This window comes from Momordica charantia (genome assembly GCF_013281855.1).
Source record: "Momordica charantia cultivar OHB3-1 chromosome 1 unlocalized genomic scaffold, Mcharantia_2.0 BLBB01000001.1, whole genome shotgun sequence".
In the NCBI taxonomy this organism is placed as follows: domain Eukaryota; kingdom Viridiplantae; phylum Streptophyta; class Magnoliopsida; order Cucurbitales; family Cucurbitaceae; genus Momordica; species Momordica charantia.
Genome location: NW_028275157.1, coordinates 15790146 through 15814638, shown reverse-complemented (window position 1 = coordinate 15814638; position 24493 = coordinate 15790146). Strand labels below are relative to the sequence as shown.

Sequence of the window (24493 nt, the reverse complement as noted above, 5' to 3'; positions counted from 1 at the left end):
CAAAAAAAAAAAAGAGAGAAAACAAAAGATTTTCCGACAAATAAATTTACTAGTGGCTACCTTAGTTGTTCCTGCTGGCCTAAGCTTGCTAGATGATGGCAACTTCCCAGCTGGAGAGTCAGTTCTGCAAGAACTAAGGCATAGTTCTGTTCAACAGCTTTCTTTCCAACTTTACCTCCTCCTCTACTCCAGGAAAAATAAATAAATTATGCAGCTGAAATAGGCTGTAAATTTGAATATTTGATGGGTTCAATTATTGTTCCACTTATTACCTGAAAAAGGCAGTTAATGCAACAATAGCGGCCTGAGAAATATCATTCACTATTTGATCTGGACCATGGCTAGAAAATTCTGCTTTCTCTTGACTTCCTTGAATGAGTGGAATTTGGTTGAGGACAGATAACACATGCTCAAGGAAAGAAAATGAAAGTTCTGAGTGCTGGGAGAATACCTGGAAGACAGGAGAATTTAATATGTATAGGTTTTCAACTTCAAATAAATAGTCTAAATGTCTAATATCATTCAACGAAGTCAGCAAGAAAATGACACATGAACGACATAAGGTATCAACAACATAATGTAACTTTTTTTAATTATGTTAAATCACTAAACCCAAAAGCTTATGAGTTATGACAAATTTAATTACTTATCAATGGTCTTAACCGTCCTCTCACTTGTGAGCTTAGAAATTCACACAACGCCCAACAAGTAATTATCACTATTAATTAAGAAAGAAATAACATTACAAGAATTCGAACAGAAGCGCTCTTATAAATCGTCACTTAACCCAAAAGCTTAAGCTGATAGGTTACAACAAATTTAATTATTTATCAATGGTTTAACAAATTAACGTTACTGTTAAATCACCACTTACACCCAGAGCCTTAAGCTTATGAGTTAAGTAAATTTAATTTTTTATAAATATTTTAAACACTCCCCTCACATATAGGCTTGAAAATTTCTACAAGGTCCAACAAGCAGAAATAAAGATATCAAATGGGGAGGAAATAATATTACAAGAGTTCAAACACAAGATCTCCTTCCTACTCCAATACCATGTTAAATCACCACTTGAATCCACGACCTTAAGCTGATTGAGTTAAGGTTACGGTAAATTTAATCTTTTATAGATACTTTAACAATGACTATATATTCTTCTGAGAAAAGAACGAATATTGCAGAGAATATCAATATTCACAAGAGTCTAAAAGTATAAGGCTTAAATACAGACAATACAACTCCAATATTTAAAGTATTGAGTCATTTGGTATGTTCTTGAAAAAAGAGTACTGCCTCACTTACCACCACCTAATTTTGCTTTAATTTCATGGGTCAGGGTCAATAGCAAACTAAGTCTAAAGAACTCAAAAAAGTGAGAAAGAAAAGCAACATAAGTTCCAAGGCAAACCAGTTGAACATTCTAAAAAGTGAAAATAAAATAGAGCTCACATAGAATGCATCCTGAATTGGCCAGCCACCGCGAAGCCTAGATATATCTTTTGTGACTATATCTCTTCCAGCAGTAGCCAATACCTCATCAAATACAACCTTTGAACTTGTATTCTCAGCTAGGGAAGAAATCTAGCTCAGGTTAAGGACATTTTATGCATGAAAAAATAAATTAATAAATTCTAATATACACACACACATATATATATAGTAAAAAAAGTTACTTAGAAGAGTGATTGTTCAATATACAAAAAAATAGACATAGCCCAAAGAACATGCATACAAACGAAGACAAGATTACACAGCAATTTCGTGTATTTTAATTTTTGGTTTCAAGTTGGTTGTTTGTTATGGAAAAAATGACTCGTTTTTATTAAAATGATACAAATACACGCAACACCAAAAAATAATTAAATAAACCAATAGGAAATATTAACTAAAAAAAAGGATACTGCTCCAAGAGTTTCCAATCGTATATGCTTCTCAGTGACATGTACCACAGCAGAGAGTAATGATTGGGTTGTCCTAAACAATAGCATATCATGTCAAGATATTCATATGAAATATTCATGACAAATGGTCTTAAATTACTTTCTTAATATTTGAAATATATCACAAGTTCTTATAATGTAAAACCTTGCAATCTCTGTCTCACTTAGCTCATTTCCTCTCTTGGTAACGAACTCAATGACAGCTTGAATGGCCCCTTCAGCAGACTGCTTGATCTTGTCACATATAGCCCCTGAACAGCCATGTAGGGTAGCAACAAGCTACAGGACATAAAGGAAAAATCAATTTGAGATTTAAGTGATCAACAAATTTCACATACAAAACACCCCTCACCTCGTCCTTTGTCAACAAAATGCAGACAGAGGAAACAATTCTGTTGAAAACTTCAGAAGGATCAATAGATGCATCCTATATGGAAAAACAAACCTTATCATCGAACCATCAATCTATGACCTCGAACGAAATCCAAGTAGACTAAATAATAACATGGATGAAAAATTTTATCAGTGGAAGCATAAGACAAACATACACTCCTTAAGATGGCAATAACATCCTCTAGAGATGACAAAGCAGTGTAGGATAGTTCTATATCTTCACCAAATTTAGAAGCTGCTGGTCTTGGCAGTGCAAGAGAAATGCTAAAGAGTTGATCCAAGATCTAAAAAGAAAAACATAAAGTAAAAGGCAGAAATATAGTTACATAGTTGCATGATACTAATATCAAAAAAGATATCCAGCTATTACTACCTGAGCAGAAATTTTTCTAACTTCAGAATTAAAGTCTGCACAACGTGGAAGATAAGTAATAATCCTTTCTCCCAAACACAAGGCTTCACGACTTGGTAATATAAATGCCGCTATCAATTAGGAAGAAAAGGTGAAAAGCTTAAACAAGAAATGTTAAAATATAAAGAGGGAGATGGAAAGAGAGAAGAAGCAGCTTTGAAAAGCTAATACTAGAACAAACTTTACATGGCAGTTTGGGACAAATTCCTTGCAGACTCCGATCAATTAGCCTGTTGTGTGTGCAAATTCCATGGCACCCTATTGCACAATAACCACTAATGCAAACCATCCGAAACTTGACAAGCATTTCATGCACTGCAAGGCAGCCCCTTCTCCTTTGACATTCCACTGGAGACGAAACATATTGATCGATTTGTCTCAAAATATGCAAGAGCTGCTCTGCCCGACTTCTACCATCTTCTCCGCTAGTTTGTTAGATAGATAACAATTACTCAAAAGTTCCTTTATTGAATGTACATGTGAAATTCATAGATCAAATACCTTGTAAGAAGAATTGTACAAAGAAGAGTAATAAGATTGTCTATAAGAGGATCGACAACATCCACCGGATCACTTGCTAAAGTAAAGAACCCTAAGGTGGCCTGAAAAAAATTTAAAATATTCATGAAATCTCACAGATCATCAAAATAAAGATTTCACTACCAATTCTAGTAGAAAGTCAAAAACATCTTATATACCTTCATTATAAGATTTCTAGTTTCAATAGTCAGTTTTGGTTCTAGAGAAACCAATGTGGTGCACGCACTTAAAGCAAGAGCCTACAGAAACATCCATCTGGTCAGTGGCAGTATTAATCAAATATAAATTGGCCACCACATTTCTTTATAATGACACCTGAGTGTGCAGGAGTTCAAGATTAGAATCAGCAAAGCCACCATTATCGTCTCTACCCATTAACGTCAATATGTAATCAAGCAACTGATCTCTTTTCTTCAGAGGAAATGTTGACCCATTTTCAGCAGCATTAATGACAGCGCGACCTATGGAAAGTCAACATCAACATTCCCTTAGTTCCATTTCAACAGCACAGAACCTACGAAGTAAAAGCCCAGTGTCCACACTGTTCTCTTACTTCCCTTTCAACAGCACAGTAGCCATTATAACAAAAGTCCAGTGTCCAAATGGATAATATCACACCCAAGAAAGAGGGACGGGTTTCAGAAAACCTTACAAAATACTGGCATCAACTTATACTAACACTTTAAGCAATCAGGTTTGAAATTTTCAATGCAAAACACAATCAGGCTACCGAAAGCCACCAAATATGTCTATCTCTGAGTCCCAGTATGTAGCGTTCTTATATTGACTGTAAGTTTCTGTAATAATCTACATTTTTATCTCTTATCATTTTAACTCGAAGAAAATAACTTCCATTCATAATAAAAGAAGATAAAAATGCAAAGGAGAAACAAAATATTCCCCAACAAAGCCAATGGAGTTTTAAGAAGCAATCCCGGGAAATAAGGAGAGTAATTATTAAAATCTCTAGAAAGAACATTTTGTAGAAGATACAAAAACAAATAAGACACAGACGTCCCCCCTCAGTTGCTTGTTTTTCATATAGATCCGAAGAGAAGAGATAGCATAATACTTGGTGCAATCAGTTTTGAGGGGCTGCATGGAACAATTCATAAATCCCAAGAAATGTATCTTCATGGTCTTGAAACTTGTTTTTCTCGGCTTTGAAAACACCATTCATGGAGTTTAAATGGAAAGTTCATGGTGGTGGATTTGATGTCAAACTAATGAAAAGATGCAAAATGTGTTCAAAGAAACAAACTCCAAATGGAGAGAATGAGAAAATATACGCTAATGACAATAAGAAATCTAACTACTGGAAGCAAAAGCATCCAAATGCATAGAATGTCATTAACCGAATAATTAACATATAACTTAGACAAAGAACAATAATGGGAGGCCGTAAACTTAGCTATGTTGACTGTTATAGCTATTCCTGCTAGATTAATTGACAGATAAAATCTATTGTAGTTCCATATTGAAGAAAATAATCTCCAGATCTTTCATCAAAAATGTTTCAACTAAACCAAAAAAGAAACCTCCTATGAGTTAAAAACTTGAAGTGATGTCAAATATAGTACAAACCAACCTAGTAAATCAATCGCAGTGATGACAGCTTGTTTTGCTGTAGGATGGTAGACATTAAGAAGCCGTGATAGCATATTTGTACCCTGTTAGATAAATTATTAACTTCGAAAACAGATAACCTCAAAACTAAACAAGAAGGTGACAAGGAAAGAAACATATAAACTCGGTAACAAAGGTAACAATGCAAGCAAGCAAATAGTACAATGTAAGCAAACAAATAATCTAAAGAACTAAATTTTCGAGTAAATTAGTTTATAGAAATAGACCAACAAGGATTTTGAATAATAAAGGGAAAATATAAAAACATTCTACTTTTCTTTATAAAGATATTGGACTTCATCCTTGGCCTCCCTAAAACTCAACAAGGATACGATTCGATATTGGTTGTCATCGATGGGTTAAGCAAAATGTCCCATATTTTGGCCCATAAAAAAACTTCTGAAGTGGTTTACATTGCTAAGAGGTCATGCCCAACGGCTAGTTTTGTAACAAACAAGCTGCCAATGGCTTTTTTTGGGAATTAGCCGTTAGCCTCAGATTGGTTAGATTAGTATAAATACCCAGCCTCTCTGGTAAAACAGATCAAAATCACACTTAAAACAAAAACTTCCTTTTGGTATATACCACATAGTTTATTTGTTTTGCTGTCTTACTCACGCTGTAGACAATTGTTCCCATGGCTGTAATAATGTACAAAGTTGCCGTTGGTAAATCACTTTCAAGTCCAAACGGCCTAAACCTACAAAAAGGTCTAATGTATTTGAATTTTTCATTCAATAATAAAAGATCAAGATTAAATTTTTCAAGAATCTCTACAGTTTTCGATATTATGGCTGTGAGCCGTAGCAAAAATTCAGAAATGGCCAATGGGATAGCAAGTCCTTTTACCAAAAAAGACATCTCTCACTTCTCAGTCATCAATGTTAACAGATTTTTACTAGAAAAGTTCACTTAACCTTTTGATAAATACAAAAGCCCAAGTGAATTCAAGAGATTTTGAACCCATAACCAGAACCAAAAGGTTATTTGGAAGCTATATGAAGAACTGTTTTCTGTATTTAAAAATAAATAAAAGTTTCAAAGCCAAAGAAATCATATTGCAAGATGTTAACATGATTCAATCACCAATAAAACCAAAGCTTAAGTTGATGGGTTAGGGTAAATTTAATCATTATACAATATCTAACACTCCCCTCACCCGTGGGCTTTGGAAATTTGCACAAGACCCAACAAGTGGAAACAATGAGGAAATGACAAGACAGAGATTTGAATACAGAACCTCTTGTTCTGATACCACGTTAACCATGATCAACTCACCAATGAACCCAAAAGCTTGAGTTGACGGGTTAGGGTAAATTTAATCATTTATAGGATATCTAACACAAGTCACAAGATAAATTTTTAAATTCGTTATTTAATAACTTTTAAATAGTTCTGCAGTTTCTTATTTAAAATTAAAAAAAAAATTTAAAAAAACCTATCTACCTACAATCATTAGCTATATTTCAAACATTATTTAATTTAAATATATTATATTTCAATTAGTGAAAGAACAGTAATAAAAGAAATTAAACAAATCCAAAAGATAATTAGAAAATTATTATTTGGAATTAATTTTTAAAAATACATGCTACACCTCAACCACCTTAATCATGAAATTATACTAAAAGAGTTGAAATCTACAAGCTATAAAAGAAATAAATATAAAACAGACCTAATATTAATTGGAGGACACAATTTATGGTGATCTTGCTGTAACCTTCAACTGGTAAAAAATTTAAGTACACCACTCTGTTTTCTTCTCCCAAAATCATTCACATTTACAATCACATTAACCTTAGCTTTATTTTCCACAAATCACGTAAAGTTGAGATGTTCAAATCCCTTTTTTGTTTTTGGGCTTTTTTTTTTGTCCTCTTCTATACATGGTATATTTCCGACAATACATTGGGGGTCATCTGGTACAAAAATCAGAAGCACTTTTTGGATGAGAATGGTTCTTCATAGACTTAGACATTATTTCTTAATTTTTACTACAAACCATCGTATAAAATATTCAAATACACACTAGATTTTTCTTGTGTTTCTTACCCCTTTGTTCAATTCTAAAGACTATGTTCTTGGATTAGAACAGAATGACATCAAACAAATGGACAACAGAAGAGAAACGTGTTTTCACTCAGATATTACTCTTGAGTGCGTCAATTGGCACTGATAAAGCAAATACTAAATCTACTAATAAAACAATAAATGACAGGGGAAAGGGAAAAGATTTCTCACAACAAGTGCATCTATCCTGGCCTCAATAACTGTAGATGGAGCATATTTTGCGGCATATCCATACATGAGAGCCAAAGCAGCATGTATGTCGTCAGACTCATCTTTTTTAAAACCATCAGAGAAAAATGATAGAAATCTGCATTTAGATAGAAGAAAGGGCATATGTTGTAAGACTCCTCAGTAGGCAGACTCAGAAATATGTTTCAGAAGAACAAAAGCGCCACACATTCAATTTACTCCTTAAAAGGGTAATGAGTTGCACACTAAAAGTGAAAGGAAGAAGAAGGAAAACAGTCAGAGCAACAATTAATTTTACAGGAAGAGGGAAGGAGGAGGGGAAGTCATTTGTAATTTATTTGACATAATTAACAGCTTCTCTTGCATATGGATAACAATAAACAAGTGCAGCATTAACTTAGAATATTAGTCGCCACATTCTCGTCCATGAAAAATAGAAGGAATGCAGTAAAGGTTTCAAAGTAAAGCATATGACTCATCCAGTCTTAACCTTCTTAAATACAGAAAACATTTCTAAAATATCGAGCAGTTGATAGGGAGACATGAGGGGTTCCCACCACAAATCATATAAACAAAGGAATGATCAGGGGGAAAGACAACTTATTGATCATAACATAAAAAATCAAACAGAAATTCAGTCATGACATCAAAGCAAAAACCTCTGGAAAAAACTCTGCCCCACATTGTCCAGAATGTCTTTCAGCTTTTCCAATACAGTATCCAAGTGGGATGATGCAACCTGGAGTAGGCAATAACAAATATTATTATATGAACCAGTCAATTGAAGAACTGGACAACAAACCAATAATAAATACCAGTCCCATTCCTTTTGCCAAACCAAGCCTATTTGTAGGAACAGCAATATTAGCCTGTTTATACATCAAATCTATCTTATCATGCACATAGGCCCTGTCATTGATCTTCTGAAGAAGTATGCCCAAGCACCTATAAGAAGAGAACGAACTATATGAAAATAGACAATTGACAGATAGCATGACTAGTGGCATAAGCTGCCAGAGATTCTAAAAAATTTTACACAGAATGTATGACATATAAGGAAACTTTACAATGGAAAATATTGCTATCCAGAAAGTCATATAATACGTCATCCAAATAACCAAGTACCATTACCTGTGAAGTAGTGCAGAATGTTCATCATCACAGACATAAAGTTCATATTGATTGCTGAACGCATTTCCAAGAGATATAACCCAGTTCGTGTCCTGAATCACATCCAAAGATTCTGCAAGAAACTGTGACTCAAAAACAAATGTAAATAGTAAGGATCGCTAAGAAGGGCCTTTACTTTCACTCTACATTTACCCAAGCTCTAAAATTTATTTTCACTCATACAGCCGAATAATCTACTTCTCTATTTTTTTCTTTTACAAAACAGAGATACTTAGAAAAAGAAACTCATTGAATACCTTAGTTATAGAAACTCATTAGCGACTTTTCCTTCCTTGTAATTTTTACATTGCGAGCTCCTATTTACATCTACATATATGGCTCTAGTTATATGTTGATGATATTATGAACCTCTCTCTATAGTCAGTTTCAGACAAATGACTCGGAAATGTTGAAATGCTTCCTGGACTTTGAGGTGGCAATGAGAAAGAAAAGGAAATCATTTTGTTGCGAAGAAAATATATCCTTGAGTTACTTTGTGAAACATGAAAATCAGTGTCAAAGTCATGTGGTACCAATGATGCCTAACTTGAAACTCACACAAGAGGGAGATGGAGAACAATTTAAAAATCCCAAGGGGTAAAGAAAATTGGTTGGAACATTTCCCTATAACTATTCAGTAAGCATGGTAAGCCATAAAATGTAAACCTACAGTAAATAACCAGGTTGTAGTAAAATAAATTATGTTTTATTTGAAAGTTCAACTAGATATAGAATCTTGAAAGACCGTACTTATACTAAAATTAAGTACTTCTCTAATTGTGCAGGATCAATGGTAGAAAATCAACCTCATGATACCATGTCTTCCTTGGACGTAGATTTGGCTTCACAGAAGTTAAATAAGCTAAACATGGTTTCATGCTCAAATGTGAAATGAAAACACAAAGCTACAGTACAGTTAATGTGTGAAACAATATGGATACATTCAATTGCTAATTGAGTTATGTTTTAATATTACAATTTCGATCAAATTCCACAGTGAACAAGTTGTCAATCATATTACATCTAATCAAATTTTTAAAGAGCAAACAAAACATATTAAAGTTGCTTGCTATTTTAATTACAAAATAATTTGGCCTTAAGAGCCCACAAAAACAATAATGAATCGAAAAAAGCGTAATTATAAAAACTATAGTTGCAAAAGAATTTCTCCTTTTCATATATCAATAAAATCTGTTTCTTGTTAAGAAAAAAGAAAAACAATAATAAATCGAAAGGTCCATGTTTCTAAGAGGCACGCTTACATTAATTATCATGTCATCCCAAGTCTCCTGATATGAAGGATCCAGCTTCAGATCTTCTGAATCACTAATATATGCCTTCATTTTAGGTATCTAGAACTTCCCAAAGCAAAAATCAATCAGACTCAATAGCAAAATCATTCTTACAGCACAGTAAGAACTATAAAGAAAAACTAGTTGCACCATAGATGATCCATGGTCCTCATAGGAGACACTATATTTCATATGTAAATGACCGATCAACGTGGAAGTAATACAATACATTAAAAAAACATCAAGACACTACGAACACTGTTTTTTCCCCTCGAAAGAACCAGATTCATGAGAATGATGAAAACATCCTAGATGCAATTTACACATCTCACCAAAAACCATCCTAAGACACAGAACGAAGATCGTCTGAGACTTCTAACTACCAGCATATTCTATCAAGCAAGGCAAGTCAACAACGATGTGCAATGTAAGAGATCAAACCTCAATAAAATGTATTTAAAAAGAACAAATAAGTTACAATAATAAATCAACTAATTTATATCAATGAAGCTTGATTTTTTTTGAAAAGGAACAAAGAATATATTGATGAGCAACCAAAAAAGGAAGCTCGGAGTATTTTCAATGTGTTTCATAATTTTATCTCTAATCTCACATGGGCTTGCACATTTAAAGTTAAAATACTATTTTGGTCCCTGTACTATCAACTTTGGTTCATTTTGGTCCCTTTTTGGTACCTGTACTTTCAACTTTGGTTTATTTTAGCCCCTGTACTTTCAAAATATTTATTTTGGTTCCTGTATTTTTAAAAAGTGACCATTTTGATTTTATTTGCAAAATTTTAACACAAATTCTACATAACCAAAATCCTTTAATATATCATCGTGGTTACATTTTAAGAAATAATTGAGTGTAGCGTCACGTTGTAATTGTGATAGAAAAAAAAAGAGATTAAAAATAAAATTAAGGGATCAAAATGATCACATTTTAAAAGTACAGGGACAATAAAATGAACCAAAGTTGAAAGTACAGAAACCAAAATGAACATTTTGAAGTACAAAGACAAAAATGAACCAAAATTGAAATTACAGGACCAAAATAGTATTTTAACCTAAATTTTACTTAGTCATGTTCTCATATGAGTAGGTTTATGTTTTTATCAAGGCAATTGCACATATAGCAATTTGGCCTAAAATAATAGTAAATCTATCACCAGATAAAACAATTTGCAAATATGACACATTTTTTCCCGCACATCTATATGTTATATCACTAACACACGTCTAATAGTGATATAAGTCTATCACAGATAGACATCACCCGCCCTAAAAAATTTCTCTGTCTGCAAAATTTTATTCTTTGTGCTCTATTTGCAAATATGGAAAATTATTTGTCACCCTTTTTCAAACAAGAAATGGATTCGAACAAGAAAACGAACTATTTCATTGATGGAAGGTAGCAAACATTTCTTTAAATATATTTTTTTTTCTTTTTTAGCTAATCTTAAGATACTATCTATAGGTAGAAATTTCTTTCAAGATTATTAATTAGAATCTTAAAATTTGTGGGTACTTCTAAAAGGAATCTGCACATTGCTCATTGCTATTATATTATTGAGACCTTCACAGATCAATGTTTCATATCCAACTATGAAGAAGCATATGAATAACAAATTCCCCGAGACATGGTTTGGTATCAAAATCAAAATTTATGATGAACTCGTAAGTAGAATAAATATGGAGCCTATCCTAATTGCAATATTTGAGTCCAAAGTTGAATGGCTATGGTAGCATTTCTTAAAAAATTATAAATAAACTAAAACAAATTTTAAATGCTCAAGTTATTAACAAGGCATAAACAAAGAGAAAAGGGATTAAAAAAGAAACCAGATGTAAGAATGACGCAGAAAAAAAAAATAATGAGCGTTGCAATAACAATTGCACATTTCAATGCAAAATTCACAATTTCAATGAAAAAATTTTGTTTCCTTGTCAGAAGATAATAATAATAACACTTGCATGTTTTGATAAAGTAGTACCTCATCTTGCCAAAACAAAGTAATATTTTTCGGGAAGAGAGGTGCCAGATAACACAAGACCTGTAAATAAATGAAAATTATGCACCACTTAAATAACACATCAAAGAGTAAATGAAAAAATGATTGGATAACCATGTAAGGATACAAAAATACAATCATTTGCCAGAATATCAACATGCAATATTGTTTATATTGATGTTATATAAGTCATATTTGATATTTATAATGATTCACACTCAAGTAAGCAAATATGCTTTTCTGTAGCCTTTTTCAGGAGGGGGTTTCCTCCACCCCTGGCCCTTAGGTTGTTTTCACCTTTTTGTTGATATATACAAGTTTTTCTTTTTCTTTTTCTTTTTCTTTTTTTTGAACAAGAAACTTATCAAAAAAAAAATTAACCTTTTATTCACAAACTCAAAAAAAGTCACATTAAGTTTCATAATTCTTGCAATTTTTCTCAAAACATCAGCCAATATATTCATATATCCAATACCTCAACATTTGTGTTGACACCAACATTTTCTTTCCTGAAGCTAAAATGATGAGGTATACAAAATTATGGGCTACTTACGGTCAAAATTTGTGTTGCTAGCTGCTCTCTTGCTAGAGGATCGTGTAAAAGGACCACTAAGCGAGCAAAAAGTTCCTAAAACGTGTTAACCACTCCAGTTAATTGATTATGATATGAACCGATTAAACATTACAGTGGGAGAATTGGCAGTTACCTCAGGATTTGGAATATCAGCACGAGTTTTACATTCACTTAACATACTATCTCCATATGATCCATGCCTGCATAATTCGGAAATGCATCTGCAAACCTGCAGTGGTAGCATCAATAGAACGCCCCATACAAGCAGTCTAATGTTATCTACAATCACACATATCCTATTTCTACACTTGAGAAAAATGTAGAACCATGCAAATCTAAAATCCTCCCACAGATCAATTAAAGAAAGGTGTTTTAAAGACCTACCGTGGCAGCTGCACCAGTATACCTCCTTGGGATAATCATTTTCAATAGAAAGGGCCATAGAATATGCTGCAGTATAAGGTAATTTTTAATGAAAATCAGAAGGAAAACAAGAAACAGGGTGAAATAGAAAGGAGGACAAAGAGAGTGAGATTCCATCTCTGAATGAATGAACATAGGAAAAAAAATCCAGCATAATACCTCCATCTCAGGAATTGTAATGGTCAGTAAAAGAAGACTTTTTTCACTAATTGCTCTCAGCTGTATAGGAGAAACTGCCCCAATCTTCACCTGAAAGAAATGATGAGTATATTAAAAGAAATTATGAACTACAAATATTTAACATTTTAGAATCAAAATTTATAAATTACATAAATATAGAATGGTGGTATTTATACAGTAGTATGTGAACCTCCATTCTCTTGTACTGGAAAGGAACATAAGCACCATTCAACCCAGCTAACTCCTTTGAGCTCCCGGGATCGCTTCTATCTTCAATTTTGATGGCACAATGGCGCACAAGATACTCAACAAACATCTCTCCAGATGAACCAACCAGGTAGCAATGTGATGCCATAACCACAATCAACTACAAAGTATCAGACCTTTTGATCACAAACAAAACAGAGTATTTCCCAAATTTCTAACGAAGTCAAAAGGAAAAATTATATATATATATATATATATACACACACATCATAAAACTGTTCCAACTTTAATATCATACCTCTGAAAGTGCCTTTCTAACACCTAGATTTTGCTCGTCTAGCAAGGACTTTACAGCTTCAGTAAGTAAAGGCCTTTTACCATGCCAAGCCTCGGATAACCTAGACATCGTAATAAAGTTGAATCAGGAACCAAAAGCACTGACTAATGGTTGGTTAAATATGGGAAGGTCAAAAAACCTGGGCAAGAGGTGCTTCAGAACGCAAAGAGCGCCAAAAGTTAAAGGCTCTTCTTTTAACCTGCATTTCTGAGTTTGTAAAAGGAGAAATAAAAAGAATTATCAAAAGTATAGGACCTAAAACATACAATCAAGATATTAGGGTAAGTTTTTTTTTTAACAAGATACGAACTTTTCATGATTAATGAAAAAGTAACAAAATTGTTCAATGATACAAACTCCAAAAGAGTGAAAATAAATAACAATAGCTCTAGAGCTAAAAAGGGGAGTTATAAATGCCCCCAATTGAAACATATCATACTAGGTGAGTAGTTAACAAATAAAACTTAAAAAGAGCTATTAGGGTAGGTTTATAAAAATAACTTTTATGCAAAATGTGGATTTGTATTAATAAAAAGGACATTTATCTTTATTTAGATTAGATTTTAGTCCATTTTTATCTGTTATTTGTGTATCAATCTTTCCTTTTATTTTGCACTCGAAATCTTCCTGATTGAGGAGGTCTCCTAGATTATACTTAAATTCCTTCTTCGTAAATTCTAGCTATACTATATTTACTTGTATTTAGTTTCTATCTTGTATGAGAATTATTAAATTAATTCCTCCCAAAACTACACAAAACAGTGTAAATAACACTCACATTTAAAAGAAACATAAATAGATCCTCTGGATATATCAAGCCGACAGTTAGAAAGCAACGTTGTACTTCATTATAAGTCTGCACACAAACAAAACAAGGTTATAGTGTAAATAACAATAAAACGGAGTGCCAAGAGGGAAGTGAACTGCAAATATTATGAAGATGAGGAATCAAAAAGGGAAAGATATGTTTTTCCAGAAAACCTCATATTCCACAAGGTAGAAGGGAAATATTTTTTGATAAGAAATAGAAATATATTCAAAAACCAGGCCAGAAAAACAACCTAGAGGCCGGAAGAACTACAAAGCTTTTGAATGTTACAAGAGACTGATAAGTAATTTTCTACACACAACAAATAAACGTGTCCAGCTAGAGTAAGAAGTCAAAGACAGGCCAAGCTCTTCCCTACAACAATTTTCAGCGACTATATTGCCCAGTGAACTCCTATAATTTAAATAACAATATTCCAAATACAAGAACAATTGGGGGGAGAGATAGAGAAAATAATGATGTTTGCAGACTGAAAAACTGAAGTATCAATACAAAGTGATTCAGATGGTCATACCTTTAATCCTGTTGAGAGATCAGACTCTTTGCTATCATTATTAATGCACACGACTGGGAGAAGCGTTGACAGAATAACCGTGAGATCCTACCATTGATCATGAGAGTAATTTGCGATAGGATTAGACAACATGCAATTTTTTTATCTTAGTTTCTTGGTTCTTCTCTTTTTTTTTTGTTACCACTTGATTCTTTGTTTATTGCTACCTAATTTTTCATTTCATCAATGAAAAATAAGAAGGAAGAAAAAAAAAGTAGAATTAGACACCATGCAAATTAAGAATAGATATACATTTAATCATGATTCTTGAGAACCTCATTTCCAGAAAGATTCTTGACAGAATATTAATTGTTTGAAATGTGTTAAATTTCAATAGCATACACAATTTCAAATTACTTATATTTTACATGAAAAATAATACCATTATTGTAATTATAATTTATATATATGTTCGTATTATATATAATGAAATAACAATAGCTATTTCTATTTGTATATGAGTGTAAACCTATCAAAAAGTTTTACTTTTCCTTTATGAGCTTTTGCATTCTTGGCCAAGTCCCAATCGGTCTCTTCCCATATTGTTTTTAATTTCCTTGGAGTTGGTACCATGCAGATGCACCTCCTCTTAGTTTCAAAGCCACCAATTTAAGTTATCCACGTTCTTGACCGAATCGAGAAATGTTTTCACATCCAACTTACCATTGAAGCTAGGTAAGTCAATCTTAATTCTTTAGTCTTTACCTTCAAATCCATGATGTTAGTTGTGGAAAAACCCTCTTTGTTGCCTCTTTTCTTGATGTTGTAGAGCTTGCATTCCATTGTTTTTTTTTTTTTAAAGAGAGAGAGAGAGAGAGAAGGAATCCTCAAGAGGTTGAAATCTTGGAACCTTCTTGCTTGCTGCACCGACTGTTCTTATGAAGAAATCTTTCTTGATGAGGGTTATCATTTCCTCCCATTCTATCCTCTGACCTTGTTAAACTGGTTGATCTAATCTCAACTCCGTTCTTTCTAGTTGTCAACCAATTGTGTTCATCAAACGTCACGTATTTCCCATGTTTCTTTGAATCTCCCCAAATGAATCTTCAACCAACAGCAAGCATTAAGTTAATGATCTAGGAGGAAGGATGGTGGGTAGAGGTGTGGACCCGAATGAACCACGTCACTTCTGGGGATGATGGTTGTCTTTTTTCCAACCCCTAACATAGTTATAAAAGTTGTCACGGATGTTCAAAGAAACTAAACCCTAGATGGCAACAGCAAACAACTACAATTGAACCCTAGTGGCGTCGAAATGGACATCTGAGAGAACGGGCGGCGGTGGAGGAAGATAGACAAGAGAAAAAACAACCCAACGGTGAACAACTGCAACCGAACCCTAGTAACATCGAAATGGGCGTCTGAGAAAACTAGCAGCAGCAGAGGAAGATGGTTATCCTTTCATATTCTAAACATTTACAGATTTGTCTTCGAATATAATTAATATTGAAATTTATAAATTTTTTGTAACTTTTCCATTCTTTATAATTATAAAAGGGGTCTCCTCCACAATTCCTTCACCAATATCTCGAGTTCTATTTCTTTTTTTCCCCTTCTTTTAGTTCTCTCTCATTACCTTTACTTTTAAGATACTCATGACTTTAAGTAACACGTTTAGGAAGCGTGAGATACATGTGTCAAATCTCACATTGATGAAAGTTTATAATGGTGTTTGAATTGAAATTATTATATAGTAGATAAATATATTTTAAGGAAGTTATATAAGACGCATCTTAGTTTTCTTCTAATTTGTTCCAAACTAATTTGTTCCTATTATTTCTTTTCTTGAGAACATAAAAATGTATGACAATCATAAATTGCCAAATTCAACTGAATTCAACTGTTCAAATGTAGAACAAAATTAAAGTGGAAAGGAAACAAAATGCATTACCTCAAAGTCAAGAAGAGGAGGACCACTTTCTGAATGTAAAGAAGCATTTAGGACATTATGCAGACTGCACGTAGTTACAAATGCAACATCCGGGTCTTTCTTATAGCTGATAAGCAAGGAAAGAGAGAACAAATAATCATCAGTACGACCACTATAAGATATTTACTTCTAAGGGTTGTTGGGCAGTTGTTCTCAAAAACAGTTTTTTTTTTTCAAACCAATTTTTTGGAACAATTTTTAAAAGACTTGTAAAATTAAACATTATTTTGCGCTTGAAATACTCATAATCTCACGATTTTGAAAGTAAAAAATAACTTCAAATGTCTTAAAAGACCACCAGTAAGTTAGTTAAAAAAAGAGAGAGAAAGAGAGAGAGACAACATTAAGAAAATAGTTATCCATGCATATTTTCAAAAATATTTGTACTCTAAAAAGAAAAAAAATATTCCAAAACAATCCCAAACAACCCCTTATAGGTTTAATACTTTATCTTACAGTTCCAATATGGTAGGGACAAGTCTGGGCAAAGCAGCCTTTAGTTGTGCTCTAGTAATAAGACCAACAATTTGACCTAGTGCTTCCACAGAAGAAATACGAACCTAAGCCAAAAAATTTAAAAAAAAAAAAAAAAAAACAGAGAGAAGAAGATAACATTTATAAGATATAATGATAAGATAGAATTTCATATTAAAAAAAAAAAGTTGCTTACATCCTAATCAAATCTCAAGTTAACTTGAATATAACTGTTGCAGTACGAAGTTTTTTGGATAAGAGACTGAAAACTTTTTACTAGAGAAAAGGGAGATCAAACATCGCAAGTACAAGACCAGGGAGGTTATAGAAACCTTTGCCAATTAGTCAGGAAAAAAGAATTATAAGCAATGCACAGTTTTGATTAAGAACCTAAAAAGTATAAAAGAACCAAGAGTTACATAAAGGCTCTTCAATTAGTCTAAAATTAGTCAGCAAAACTGAAAAATAGTAGTTATGAAGAGCTCTGGATTGAATGCCCACAAAGCCACTAAGTGCATTACACCTCAAAGCTTGTCGAAGGGACTATCTAGATCAAAAAAGGTGTGCCCATATCGCTCTAACCATAACACCCAGCAAATGGTCACTCTAACAATGTACAATAAGACAGGCTTCTGATCAGGGTGAAGAAAACCTAAAACAAGAAGGCTTTAATCGATATGTGCTCCACCCCCGGGATACTAAATTCCCTGTGAAAAATGAACAAGAGATGAGCTGCAACCAAGCAAGAGATGCACAGGTGGTCTGCATGCTTGCAGCTTCCATTGGCACAGAATGCACCATTAGAGACTGAGGACTTGTGATAGATGCCTCCTGAATTTTATCTACAGGCCCCCCAAAACTAAAGACCAAAGGAGATTCTTGCATTTTTTCAAAAGTTTGGTCAAACGTTCTACAAAAGAGGGAGAAGAAATTGCTCATTTGAAGTGAGGAACTTCGCCGGGGATTCAACAGAGAATAGGCGCCATCCCTATCATGACCAAAATGGAGTATCAACCCTCTATCTCTAAAAGGCTGCCTAAAGGATATAAATCAAACGTTAGCAAGGTTACTCCAAAGATAAGAAGTTTTGTTGTTCTGTTGGGAAGACAGCACAAAGCGTCTAGGAAACATGTTTTTTAGGTAACCCAAGCCTAACCAATCACCATGCCAAAAGAAGAACTTGGAGTTGTCCCCTGTTCTGATGTAAGTTTACCTAATAAAAGATCCTTAAGCTTTAAAATATTGAACCAAGGGCTGTTTGAGCTGAAGGATCGGATGGGAGCTTGCCCAGATGAACGCAGGCATACTTGGCAAAGATGATGTCCTCCTAAAGAGGAGGGATGTCGTCCAACAATCTCCAAATCCATTAGTAAGGAGATCTCTATTCTTGACTCTATTTCTTCTGATGCCAAGGCCTCCATTTTCAACAAGGGAGGAGAGAATTTTCTAATTGGCAATGTGGGCACCTCCCTCATAAGCTCCCTCTCAAAGGAAATTATAAAGAACTTTGTCGATGACATTACAAACTTTGGCAGGGCCAAGAATACCAACAAGAAGTAGGTGGGAAAATCCGATGTAGGCTATCAGCTAACTATTGGTGAATGTTATTTCACTTCCTTCCTACAGAAATTGGCTGAAGGCTGGTCACTGTTCCTAAGTCATTGGCATCCTAATGTTTTTGCCTCTTGGCATACAAAGTTTTACAGCCATTTATAGCTGTTTTCTCCTCCCAAAGTCAACTTAGTTGTGTGTGTGTCGCTATAAAAGATAAGTTCTTAGTATTCATAAAAAATGAACAAGAAAAGTTATTACATTCTTCATCTTTTCTTAATCATTAAACATTTTCTTTTTTGATAAGAAACTGAAATTCATTAAGGCCAAAAGAAGTTACAATCTAGAGGCCTTGGCCCTCCCTAAAACTACCACATTACAGCTTTCCAGTCTTGTTGAAATAGACCTATACTGTAATTACAAAAGAATTTTCTAGGAGTAAGACACCAAGATGCCGTAGTAATTTGTAAGTGTTCACAAAAAATCTCAAAAAAAGTCCCCGAGTCATTGAAAACTCTTTGATTCCTTTCTTTCCATAATCCCAAAAGTAAGGCTCTAGCCGCACAACTCGATAAAACTTTGGCCTTTCCTTTTAAGATCCCCCCTTGAACCACCTCCATGAGCCAATCATCTTATTAAACGAGGGAGGCATCCCGAAAGACCACACTTACTCAGAATAAGAGACCAACATTTATAAGCGAAAGGGCAATGTAAGAAAAGGTGGTCAATTTCCTCTGTATGCCGAAGACAGAGAGGGCACACCGAAGGAGAAAGCACCCATGAAAAGACGAAATTTTCATTGATGAAATGAAAAGGAATAAAAATTGTTTAAGGATACAAACTCGCGAAGGAGTGCTGGAAAACATAAAAATTTAAAAGATACAAAAACATAAATCGGAAACATAAAATATAGACCAAATAAACCAGCTAAACAGAACAAATAAAAGCATCCCAATTACTAAATATAAGAGAAGGGGAGTAATGTGAGAATGGCTCGGAAAGGGAACACCAGTGAGATGCTTTGAGCTTGGCAGATGAAAGGCAATCGATTAGAGATCTACATTTACTCTTGAAAATCCGCATATTCCTCTCAAACCATATTTCCGAAAGAAAACTCTTAACGGCATTAATCCATAGAATTCACGCCGTAGGTGACAACTGTGGGAATCCGCTTAGTAGTTGGGCATATGACTTTTGGCTTTAATTAGGGGAGATAATAGCTTTGGTGTGATCTCAGTAATTTTTTGAAAAGCAGAGTTCGTGGTGAACTATTTTCTCCCCTCTAAGTTCCATTCTAGCTTATCCTCTCCATTCCCAAAACAGACAGAGGCAAGCAAATCCACCAACCGCATCCAGTTGGGCATCTCACAGTCTCTGAGGCCTCTTCTAAATCCCAGATTCCAGTCAGCTTGCTTCTCAGACCAACAATCTGCTACTGTGTTATCTTTTTTGGTTGAGATTCTGAATAAGTCTGGAAATTGAGTTGCAAGAGGGCTGTTCCCTAACCATCTGTCTTTCCAGAATTTAATCTTTCTTCCATTGTTTACTTTGAAAGAAATGAGTCTCCAGAACACGTTACTCTGCTTAACAATATCCACCCAAGGGCTGCCAGAAACGTTTCTTCTCAAGCTGGAGGTGGGAAGCCATATGCTATTTCCATCCCCGTAAATGCTAGCAATCACCCGTTTCCAAAGGGGGTTTTCTTCTTGGGAAAATCTCCAAAGCCACTTCTGCAAAAGAGCATCATTCCGCTTCTGTAGAGCACCAATCCCCAGGCCCCCATAAATCTTTGGGAGGGAAGCATACTCTCATTTCACTAAGTGACGCTGAGGATGGCAACCTGTACTGTTCCAAAAGAAATTTCTTATCGGCAGGACAGGATATTAGCTACTGTTTCTAGTTGTTATTCCCTCCCAAAGGTGTATAACAGTGCCACTATTAAAGTTAAGCTTTCTAAACATTAAAAATGAACGATAAAAGATACTGGAATTTTTTCCTACGCTGAACCAGAGTCCATTCTTGGACCTCCTAAGACTAAGGAAGATGAGACATTTTTTTTTCAATTGATAATTTGTATAGCACACTTTTTCACATGACATCACCATCAAATAAGTATCAGTACATAATAATCTTATCGTAAGCACACAAAAAAAACAAACAAACAAACAAAAATATTTGCCCACCTTTAGATCCCTGGAAGCAGCCCAAACACGCAACAAAAGCTCAAAAGCAGAATTTAGAAATGACCTGCAATTTGACAGGAGCCAACTTTTTTACTAATAACAAAAATTTTAAATTGGAATATTGAATGTAAAATACCGAAGAAGATACAGTATGTATCTCACATGACATCACCATCAATTGATGAATGTGAAGGGAAGTCCACACTATGCTGCCAAGCAGCTTGACACCAACACTTAATTGCTGCAGAAGTAGAATATGTTCACAAGGTGGCAGCAAGAAAAGTAACGGAAGATGAACTATAAAAATCAACAATTTTAGACCCTTTCCGAAATAAAAATACATTTAACTTTGTTAAAAAAAATAAATAACGACAGTAACTGATCGTGAAAAATACAACAAATGTCAAAATCATTAGTTGGTTCCCTCTTTCTCCACCATAAAGTTCCTTCCTACGGAAGCAAACAGAAAAGAAAATCCAAAAATCATTTGAACAAAGAAATACCAATCAAATTAAGCTAAAATTGGTGACAATGATAACTATAAAATGAGACATGCTTTAGCCTCATGTTTTTTCCAATAAGAAACTGAGAATTTTCCATTAAGAATGAAGAAATTAACAAAAGGATGTCCAAACCCAAGTAGTTACGAAAATATTTGGACTTTGGATCCCACAAAGCCATATGGTAGATAACATCCTCCTAAAACTTCTCTGTGGGTTTCTTCATGGAAATGTTGCGCTCCAACCATAAAACCCAGAAATTGGCTGCTCCGTAAGGAACCACAATTAATTCTAGCTTATGTGCAAGTAGGATAAGGCTGGAGAAAATCTGGAACAAAGATAATTTGACTAAGCAATATTGAACCTAAGTAATACCATAACTATATTTCCCAAAAATGAGAGACCAAAGGATGTCATCTACGAGACAAGAGACAAACAAGCGATCAGTATATTCATTCACACTCCTTTGGAGAATTCACCAGAATGGCAGAGGACCAGAATGTGTCTCTTCTGAATTTTGTCAATAGCATTAGCCCCCTAAAGCTAGACACATGAGGAAAATCATGCATTTCTTTGACATTATGATCTTTCACAACATCTTGCAAAACAATGAGGAAGAATTTGCTCACAGATAGGAAGAGAGACCATCATGGATTTAACAGATAAGAAGCAATCCTTCCTGAAGCTCTGATGTAGTTAGTTGGCTGTTAAATAGCTTTGCCGTTCAAATAGATGAGTTATAGCATTTGTTTAGTTAGTCTTGCAACTAATGCACAGTAACTTGTGTTACTCTTGTAATCTTCAAGTTAGAAACCTCTATAAATAGGTTTCTTCTCCATTAATAAAGAGCTATTGAATTATTATCAAAATCGCATTAATTGGTATCAGAGCACCAAGATTCTTGGGCTCATTTTTGTCCTGGCAAGCAAGAAAGCTCCCACCAATGCCATAGGAGATTCTTCTTTTGCCGGAAAAGAGGTGGATCAAACCACCGCCTTCTCACCACGAGCCACAACCAAACGCTCGTTGTCTGTAGAAGGAACTATAGAAGATATCCAAAGGAATGTACGTGAGATACAACAACTTTTGAGTAAAATAGCTTGGCGACTCGAAGATCTAAATTTACAGCAACATCACGCAAGAAACGGCCAAGAAGAACAACCAAGGTAACAAGATAATCTAATTCTTCTAAGACCAACAGTATGTTCAAACAAGAAGATTTCAAGACCTGTTTTTGAACCAAGAAGTCTGCGAGAACCGCAAGCTAATCGGCAAGAATTCAATCAAAATCCTTTGTTTCAAAGGAGAGATTAAATACATCTAGATTCTTCGAGTGAGGAAGATGAGATCCTTGATTTGGTGGAAGATAGACGATTGATTAGACCCAACCAACAACAATTTTATGATGCATAAGGTAACGACAATAATCTTCATCAAGAACGACAAGAGTGACCTATATTAACAACAATACAACATCAAGAATGCAAAAGTGAAGGGTTATTGCTTCAAGAATCCAACTTTTCCAGGCTTCCAGCAAAGAAGAAGATTTTTCCGTGGTTTGTTGTAGATTATTTTGATGACACTAAAGAATATTCTCATTGGAGTGAAAAGATCGAAGGAGATGAGGATTCTCCAACTGGCAAGAAAATATATGAAAGCTCTTCCTTCCAAGTAGACTTCAAGAATGTAGATACGAGAAGGAGAAAGATTCAATGTGTGGGGAAGTTGAGAAACAAACCCATTAGGCCAATTCAATTTCTAGTTATTCCAGGAAAATTTTGAACAGTATTGGAATGAAGAAGAAAGTGGATAATTTTGAGAAGGATCCCGAGAAAAAGAATGTCAATAATTTGGAAGAATTCTGTCTCGACGAACTACTGCATCAAAATTTATTGGGATTTAATTCTGTTTGGTCAATGTATTGTTGTTTTGATGAGTTAGAAAGGGCATTTTCGGTTGGAGTATTTTTGAACCATAAGAAGAAGCGAGTTTCCATTTTGAGGATTATTCACAATCTTCTAACTCGACTGCTTTTAAACTCGACGGCGAGTTTTATCTTTGGGTTGGGGAAATTGAAGTAGTTAGTTGGTTGTTAAATAGCTTTGCTGTTCAAATAGATGAGTTTAAAATTTGTTTAGTTAGTCTTGCAATTACTTCACAGTAACTTTTGTTACTCTTTTAATCTTCAAGTTAGAAACCTCTATAAATAGGTTTCTTCTTCATTAATAAAGAGCTATTGAATCAATATCCTTGTGCAAGATTGCATCAAGCTCCTAACCATCTAATCTGGGAGCAAAGCAAACTTCTTGGTACTCACCACTGCCATGAACGTTCTCCAATCCTCATGACCCTGTCTCAAGAGGTCATATAAACGAAGGGTCCAATACGGAAGCGAGCTTAAGATGACAGTCAAGGGAGCCAACAGAGGAAGCAAGCTTAAGATGGGGCTATTATATTTTCAATGAATATTGTAAGAGAATATACCATTGAAAAAGTTAGGGCAGGGGATCGCAACCCTTACCTAGAAAGATACCATATCAAGTAATAATAAGTATTGGGGCCAACTATGCCCAAGCATAAGACTGACACGTCCTATGAAGCAGGTAAGTCCAAGAGTTGGCACAAGTAAGTCCACAAAAGGAGGAAATCTCATGGTGGAGTGTCCGATTCTTTGTCCATAGCATAGAGAAAGCAATGGGTCAAATGTCATCTTTCAAAGGAGCTATTGAGGATATACCGAAAGTCTGAAAATAAGTGGGGTAAGCAACCACAATCACACTAAGAAGAGAGTCAGATCATGCCCCCACATGGAAGTTGTATCTCAAACCAACTGAAGTTAAGAGAAGTGCCTTAATGAAACCAAATAGGATTTTTTTTCTAAACAAGAAACAAACTTTTCGATGATGATATGAAAAGGAAAAAAATCCAAAATTGAGCAAAAAGTTTAGTAAGACAAGAATCATGTCAGTGACGCGTTGATGAGGATATTAATAGGTTAATTGGGGAAGAGAACTACAGCCAAAAAGTCGAGGATGGTGGTAACAAAGAGCAAATCCTACATCACAGCAGTGTTACCAACTCCTCGTGGAGAGAAAACAAACAACTT

At 34.4% G+C, this 24493-nt stretch overlaps 1 protein-coding gene across 4 annotated transcripts in view; it reads right to left on the bottom strand.

Annotated features, from left to right (window-relative positions):
* LOC111013688 (ARM repeat superfamily protein) overlaps window positions 1-24493 on the bottom strand; it is a 37961-nt gene that overhangs the window by 8399 nt on the left and 5069 nt on the right. For 3 of the 4 annotated variants that reach the window (XR_015792946.1, XM_022288190.2, XM_088127873.1), the window contains 32 exons: window positions 21050-21128; window positions 20888-20951; window positions 17136-17239; window positions 16641-16746; window positions 14711-14797; window positions 14146-14223; window positions 13507-13574; window positions 13329-13428; window positions 13014-13190; window positions 12803-12892; window positions 12605-12670; window positions 12354-12449; window positions 12200-12274; window positions 11629-11688; window positions 9603-9692; window positions 8302-8423; window positions 7986-8115; window positions 7830-7909; window positions 7153-7288; window positions 4874-4955; window positions 3601-3746; window positions 3444-3524; window positions 3247-3347; window positions 2932-3170; window positions 2707-2816; window positions 2489-2617; window positions 2293-2367; window positions 2086-2219; window positions 1902-1974; window positions 1450-1581; window positions 273-451; window positions 61-183 (listed from right to left, as the gene is read on the bottom strand). Coding sequence is in view for 3 of the 4 variants with exons in the window: in XM_022288190.2 (XP_022143882.1) it covers window positions 61-183; window positions 273-451; window positions 1450-1581; window positions 1902-1974; window positions 2086-2219; window positions 2293-2367; window positions 2489-2617; window positions 2707-2816; window positions 2932-3170; window positions 3247-3347; window positions 3444-3524; window positions 3601-3746; window positions 4874-4955; window positions 7153-7288; window positions 7830-7909; window positions 7986-8115; window positions 8302-8423; window positions 9603-9692; window positions 11629-11688; window positions 12200-12274; window positions 12354-12449; window positions 12605-12670; window positions 12803-12892; window positions 13014-13190; window positions 13329-13428; window positions 13507-13574; window positions 14146-14223; window positions 14711-14797; window positions 16641-16746; window positions 17136-17239; window positions 20888-20951; window positions 21050-21128 (3412 nt within the window). In the remaining variant the exon portion in view is untranslated. The remainder of the gene's footprint in view (window positions 1-60; window positions 184-272; window positions 452-1449; window positions 1582-1901; window positions 1975-2085; window positions 2220-2292; window positions 2368-2488; window positions 2618-2706; window positions 2817-2931; window positions 3171-3246; window positions 3348-3443; window positions 3525-3600; window positions 3747-4873; window positions 4956-7152; window positions 7289-7829; window positions 7910-7985; window positions 8116-8301; window positions 8424-9602; window positions 9693-11628; window positions 11689-12199; window positions 12275-12353; window positions 12450-12604; window positions 12671-12802; window positions 12893-13013; window positions 13191-13328; window positions 13429-13506; window positions 13575-14145; window positions 14224-14710; window positions 14798-16640; window positions 16747-17135; window positions 17240-20887; window positions 20952-21049; window positions 21129-24493) is intronic. The other variant, XM_088127891.1, reaches the window with a different exon arrangement.